At 38.0% G+C, this 7,578-nt stretch overlaps 1 protein-coding gene across 3 annotated transcripts in view; it reads left to right on the forward strand.

The window, feature by feature from the left end:
- xirp2a (xin actin binding repeat containing 2a) overlaps positions 1–7,578 on the forward strand; it is a 52,670-nt gene that overhangs the window by 33,562 nt on the left and 11,530 nt on the right. For all 3 annotated transcript variants that reach the window (XM_071464924.1, XM_071464925.1, XM_071464926.1), the window contains 4 exons: positions 4,180–4,317; positions 6,499–6,585; positions 6,780–6,849; positions 7,201–7,304. In XM_071464924.1, the coding sequence (XP_071321025.1) occupies positions 4,180–4,317; positions 6,499–6,585; positions 6,780–6,849; positions 7,201–7,304 (399 nt within the window). The remainder of the gene's footprint in view (positions 1–4,179; positions 4,318–6,498; positions 6,586–6,779; positions 6,850–7,200; positions 7,305–7,578) is intronic.

The raw sequence follows: 7,578 nt of genomic DNA on the forward strand, positions 1-7,578 counted from the left end.
ATCCACAGATTTGGTTTAGTCCATATATCAGCAGCCAGCTGCTCTCAACCCTGAGCAAATGCAGATTCTCTGAAGAGAAACCTGTAGTCACAGAACAACATAATAAAGCTGAGCTGGCATCAGGGGGAGGGAGCTAGAGAGCAGTGGTAGGGGGGGGGGGGACAATGGGACACTGGTAAAACATATTATAGGGCGGGCCAGACAATGACAGTGGCAGGAAACACACAAGGGCAGGATGTGAATCTGAAATGAGAGGAAAGTTAGTGATATCAAAATAAAACAGGAAGTGTATAAAAAGACCAGACATAACCTAAATTAGAACGTGACCTAAGATGCAGAGACAGAACTACACACTGAATCATTAGTATTAACAAAATAATAATCTCATATGTAATAATGTATCACTCACAGAGGCCAAAAGCAATTAAATCCACTATTGGAAGCTTGCATCCATGTGATCTCAATATTAAATGTATTAATTGAAGTGACGGCTTTTATCAGATGACCTAAATATGAGTTAATATTTGATTTGCTTATGTTGAACGAAGATTTTTTTGTGACAAAGCTATCAATCACAGAAAACTGTATCTTGCATCAAATTCAGAAGAACAGCACAACAGCAGGTATGCACACATTATTTCAAATTTAATTAAACATAAAAAATGACATTTCTGAATATCCCTGAGTCATTAGTTATAACCAAGGACGAACAAAAGCCTTCACTGGCTTCGAAGAGCCTGCATGCACCTTATAAGCCCAGTTATTCAGCTGTGTTGTCAGTCAAGCCAAGGCCATTACTGCGAGTCCGCTCAGTTTCTAAAATAAAAGCCCTGCCATCTGGAAAAATGTCTGTTCTACCACTGATGAGCACACAGATGTTACAATTTGTCTTTTACAGTGAAAGAGGAGTTTGAACAAACTGATTAACTAACTGCATTGTTCTGACTTTAAAACAACATCAGGTGCAATTAGAAGTGTCAGAAAAAAAAAACAACACCCAAAGTTTTATATCTAGAATATCCCAGTGTATACTTTAATGAATAATTTGTGTTTTTGTTTAAGTTGCATTGATGAATTCAGTCTATTTTACCAGAGCTCTTTTCTGTTTCCCTTTCTACGTAAATGTGTTTTTTGTGACCTTAATGGCTCATAGCAGCTCCAGTCCAAAGCAATATCATTAAGATAGGCCAGTAATAAGTAGCTCTTAAGTTAGGAGGTCATTCTTGAGCTTAAGAAGTTTCAAAGTTTCAAGTTTCAAATCATCCATATTGACTCGTAATATCTCAAATCACTGATCTTTTCGTTAAGATGACAACATTTGACTATTTGATAAATGTCACATATAAACTCCCTCTTGCAGGATGAAGACACACTTAATAGGTATTTAATAATACCTCTTTAAAAAAAATAAATAAATAAAAAAAATTTCAGTAATTTGATCAAGGCTCAGTAAATATCCCCCTAAATCAGGAAATGAAGCAGCATCAGTTTTGCAGCCTGCATCTGAAGTGACAAACAATAGAACTGAATCTGCAATAGAACAAAGGAGGTCAGGTTCATAACATCATGTTGAATGAGACACGTTATTGATCAGAGTTTTGGGTGCTGACATGTGTTGATGTTCTGGCTCATGAGCAGTTCAGGCGTGTAACATCATCAGCCTAACTGATGCAGATGAGCAGTCAGCTGCTGTTTTTGACATCTCTACCTGCCGACCTGCCAACTTCCTGATGAGCCTGAGACCTCAACCGTGCCTCTGTGTTCTTGTTGGAATACCTTTATTCTTATGTTTGAAAGATCCCCTGGTTTCTGATCTAACTTAATCACAATGCTTTAAGGTTATCTTTTTTATTTATTTTTTATTTTGTTCAAATCATCAATGTCAAGCGTGACATTCATCAGGCCACATGTTTACAGGAGGTGACCTGCCACCTTCTGGTGCCTATAGACATGACAAGACACCTCAGTTGCACACTTAAGCACGAAGGCACAAGAAGCGGTGCTTTATAATAATGATAAGCAGTGGTGGTTAACAAAATGTCAATATGGAAAAACAAAGTAATTAAAAATATGAAGATAAATAATTAAAACAGTTAATTATTAAACATAATTAAATAGTAATAACTGAGTGTTGTCTTCCACTCTGCAGCATAACTTCATTCTCTCAATATTCAGTGAGTGCATTAACTGTTAGCTGGTCACAGGTCTGCATAGCAACAAGCCACTTGAGGCCAAGCTTTACAGCTATTTCAGAACAGATGAGAGGTGCTGTTAACATCACACTGAGTGCTTTTCTAGCTGCACTAACATCACAATAAAGCACTGCCACAAGTGGCTTGTTGCTTTTAATGAATGGCTGCAACACATAATTATACTTAAAAGAAACACCATTGGATAAATTCAACAAATGCTTTATATTAGTTAATTGATGGTTTAATGACACCAATAGAAAAGCATGACTCTTCCCAAACAAAAGCTTCTCTGAATGACCCTCTTGCACCTCCCTTCAGTGAGTGCCAGCGTGGCAGCACTGCAACCCTCCCAACCTCAGTTGATCCTTATTGTCAAGCCTCATGTGGTGGCTACTGACAGCTGAGTGTGGATGTTTGCGTGTAGGTGTGTGTGGGACGGGGGTAGTGCTGGGTCACGGGGGTCTTGTTTTTCGTCCACATTTTGCAGCTGTTGTCTGCACGTCCGCACACAAGTGACAATGTGTCACTCAGTCATTCCGTCCGTCCAGTCCATCATCCAGCTACCCCACCTCTTGCAAATTACTCTGCATATAAATAGCACACTACTAGTTTGCAACAACAAATCATGTTTTCTACATTTTCTATCAAAAGGGAACGTGGTTAATGAACATTCCTCCCAAGTCACAAAATGTTAATGCTGATCATATCAGCAAAATACATGTTTTCATTTGTTTTCTCTATAGTACAGAAAATACAGCTAATGAGAGTGGTGTCAATCTTTTCATCTAACCTGCTGCAAGAAAGCAAAAAAGCTGATTTACCAAAATGTAAAACTATTCAACCCAAGTGGTGTTGTTGCGTAATGCCAATGCGAGAGTCCAGCATCACAATCTTTGTACTTGTTACAATTCATCTAAAAATGCAATTGACAAAGCAAATTAGCAGTATATAATTTCCAGTGCTTCTGTCTAATTTGACTGTAATTATTCACGTTATTCAAGTGGAATAGGCCAAGAGAAGAGATCCTATAATGTGCAAATGAGGGAGGAGAAACTGCGCAGGAGACATACATGTTTGAACATCCCTGCATACATAATCAAGTCGACATTACATGGCAGTAATTATAAATGAGATGTTGATTTCATGTCATATCAATGGAGCTATTGTACTGTGAAGTAGTAAAATATTGATAATATGGTGCCCGGGCACAAAATGTCGCTGACCTAAACTCCTCTGCAATAACTTGCAAATTGCATCGTATCCCTAATTTGCATCGAACAGAAAAAACTCACACACACACACACACACACTATCAACACATACACAGCAGCAAGCTGGGAAAATCTAATGTATACTGCAGTTTCCCAGAGGGTAGATATAAATGTTTTATTAGGAAAGTAATTGACAGACCCAAAAGGAGATTATTGTATCAAACAGCCAGTGTGCATTCATGCCCAGATTTTGTCAGATAAGGACTGAATTCTCAATACTAATGAGATTTAGACAGTCATCTCCTGTCCTTCTTCATCTTTGCAAAGAACCAAGGTTTTATATTTTCAAGTTTTCAGGAATAATTCCTAACTTGATAAAAGTTATTTTAAAGTTTTTTTGTTCCAATAAAGTTCCAATAATCTGAAAGGCTAAATTTTCTATTGATATTTATGCCTCGTAGTACCTACAGTACATCACCTCGCTTATGGCTTTTTACACCCTAGAGGATCCTAATCTCCATTGTTGATGTTTTCATATTACAGCATTCACACCGCGTTTACAAGAAAAACCAACACTGCTGATGTTTCTAAAAGCATTAGCATAACACCTTTGCATTAACTTTTGTATAAGTGAATGTATAACATATTCATAAACATTAAGAGCAGAGGCTGGTTAACCAAAGTCAGATCCAATCTCTTAAATCCCATATAGACTTATGTATGTATCCTTGATTTAACTATATAAGTTATAATTTGTGTTATCTGTTTCCTGCTAGACGATGGATGAGTCAGAGGCATGTTCGCTGCCTGGTGGCCTGGCCAGTGTGAAGAGACAGTTTGAGAACCAGGAGTTTGCTTCTTCGTCCTCCCAGTCCAGCGTCACCCACTATCAATACCAACAGAAATCTGTCCAGGTGAGAAAAAAATCACTGCCCATGTTTTGTAAAAAATATTTCTGAAACAAGCCATAGGCGATGTATATTTCTATACTAAAAAGAGATGAAAGTATGTTACAATAGCTGGAATTGGACATGATATTTTTACATATATAAGAAAACTTCTTCTTGATAATTAAACATTTTGAGAATTGCTCTTATTCATGGTCTGAAAAAGATTTTTGCCATGAATGAGGCTCTTGATAAGCTACGCTAACTGCAGAGCTAAGATGAATGCTCAGCCAATGGCACATTACTGTTAGCCTCTAACTATTTTCAAGTTTTGTAATGTCTCATATGTTCTGATTGGGCTACCAGGTGAAATTATTTTTTTCAAAGCCTACAGGTTATAACATAAACATTGTGATTACTACAGAGATTCAAACAATATTTTTGTTTGTTTCAGAAACAATTACTTTGTCCTACATCTTTAATTATAGCCAATAATTAGCCTTCAATGAAATCAGCGTGACTCATGTCAAAGTAAAAAAATTTTCAAGTTCAGTATAATGAAGGATTTGTGCCCAAAAGCTGCTTTTCTGCGATAATGTTAATACAGCTTTAGATGCAAAGACTGATACCGCTCTTTGTATGTTGTATGCTAAAGATAGAGCCAGTAGATATTAGTTAAACTTAGCATAAAGACTGGAAATAAAAAAAAGATGTTATATCTTACTTGTTTGACAAGATATAATGTCTTAGTTAAGCTCCTTGTGTGCTGATTTTATTCACTAGCTAGTTAGGTGTTTGCTTGCTTCCAGTCTTTAGTCTGTCTCCTGGCCCCAGCTTAATATTTAGCATGCAGATCTGAGAATCAATCTTCTCATCTAACTCTCAGCAAGAAAGCAAATGAGCATATGCCAATATGTGAAAATATTCCTTTAACATTTGTTTTCTTGTTAGCAATAGAAATCTTTGTATTGTCCAAAGGAGAGATATTAATATTTCATGCACAAAACACACATTTGCCTTTTGTGCACATATCGTAAGCAACTTTCTCATAAAACCAGAGTATGGAGGAAAAAGTATGGCTGGAGAAATGATATGATAATATCTTCACATATTGAGAATGCAGCTTTTTCAACAGAAAATGAAATGTTAGAGATACTGAAGATGACAGATGAAAGAGAGAGTTTTCCTTCTCCTCTTTAAAGTCGACAGAACTTGGAAGACAGATGTCCTTCCTCTTCTCGGGCTCTGTGCAAAGTGAGAAACATATGAATGCCACTGAATGATTTACATTCCACTGTAGCTCTTAATTGGAAAAAGTCGGCTGCAATGGCTGCGCCCCTGCAGCGATCTTGTAGGTCAAATCAAAGAGGGCACCTTGAACTTTGCTCATCTATCTGCCACTGTCGCCCGTTGCGTGAGGAAAATGCCAGAACATGTTAGCAGCCTGGGACAGGGCTGGATCTCAGTGAAGTAAGGTCAATTCTGCCCCTTCATGTATTCTCCCCATCTGCTCATTCAGGCAGGAAGCGGAGTGGATTCATCGAGTGCACAAGGACCTTGCTGAATGCTAAATTTTACATAGGGGTTCGTGAGGAGAGCTGTCTGAGTCTGTTTGATCGAGTTATTGCCTCAGTGCTGCAACAGAAAACCACTTTCCACTCAAGTTTTCTTCACAGGTGTAATATCCAAGTTATGTTTTAAAACTGGTCGTACATCAGGAAAGGATATTATTATACTGACATAAGTGCTTTCAGAAGTACAGCAACCCCCCCAACAGCCATGTATCTTTCATGTTAACAGCAGAAGATACAAGTTGAAATATTATATTTCTCTTTCATCTCCTTCAAATTGCATGAATCTCACTGAAGGAAATGGCTGATGCAGCTTCATAGAGTTTTGTAATCTATTGCTGTTTCTCTCCAACACTGAAATCCTCCTTCAGTGGATTTTAAACTTAGTAGTTCCCTTGGAAGCAGCTCGGTAATGGAAAAGCATTTGTTACAAGCCACAGAGGGATTTTATTAAGCGTTTTCATAATATAAAAACTGCTCTTCTGCTGTTTCTTACAACTCACAGTCATGAGGTGATAAAACATTGGCATGTGTGTGTCTCTCTATATGTTCGTGGCCATTTTTGCATGTGTATTTATGAATGAGGGTGTTTGTATGAAAGCACATGCTGCCATTCCCATTTCTCTGTGCTTGACAGGAAATGTCGAGCTCCTCACAGGTGACAGTGAGAAGCAGTGCCAGAGAGGTCATCCCCACCACAGCTCTCTTTCACAGTCAACAAGAGGTACTGGTTGTCACATTCACCATTTGTCATCAATGTATGGCACCATCCTACCACTGACAGGCTGCTAATGAACACAGTCTCTTATATAGAAGTGTTTCTTTCCTTTAGGCCTTATGCTTCTCAGTGATTGAAAACAGTTAGAGGGTGCTGCAGAGTTGCCAGTATACTAATCATTTGCCATTATCTTTTCACAGGTGGTCCATGATCAAAGAGTCCACCATAACAATGTGGCTGGCAGTTATGGGAACCATCACAATGAAACAGGTTATTCTGCTCATGCTTTTTATATTGTAATTTGCACGTTTTTATCACAGCGCTGCTTGTGTCCTGTATATTAATGATTGTTCCTACTATGGCTGAATAAGGGATGAGCTATAAAAATGAGTTGGAGTGCAGATGATTTTCTATTCAGTGCATAGCAGCAAATCTAATCAGGGCAGAGTGAGGAAGGTAAAATATTGGAAAGTGGAAATTGGGCAATCACCGCTGCATGGTTTCAGAAAATGAAAACTACTCAGGTTTTTAATGAAATGATTTATTTCCCTTTCCAATCCCCCTGAGCTCCCTCACTGCGAATGACTTAATGAGGCAGCCTTCTTCTTGTGTCTAATTCAGTTATGCTCGTCGGAGGAGAGGACCTACCAAAGGTTTCCACTCAGGCTTTGAAGCAGCAGTATGAAAAAACGATTGAGGAAGCTGCACCAGCCAAGGAAATTAAGGTAATGATGCTGTCTGTTTATCTAAATAGATGATAGTTTGGTTTTTTTATGAGGTATCAGTATGAAGATGAGGCCACATCAGGAAATCATCAAAAGGAAATTGCTCATGCCATGAGATGATGGAGAATAAATTGGAATGGATAAAAGACCTCATGTCATTACATAGTCAAAGTCTGAAACACTTTTTTTCACAGTGTTAAAAGGAAAACCCAGTCTAAAACAAGAACTCACATTACTGTCTGCAGTTAATCTTCAATGAATATTTCAATCAAGT

The sequence above is a fragment of the Trachinotus anak genome, unplaced genomic scaffold, assembly GCF_046630095.1.
Source record: "Trachinotus anak isolate AG129_WGS33_773 ecotype Australia unplaced genomic scaffold, CSIRO_AGI_Tana_v1 ptg000026l, whole genome shotgun sequence".
NCBI lineage: Eukaryota > Metazoa > Chordata > Actinopteri > Carangiformes > Carangidae > Trachinotus > Trachinotus anak.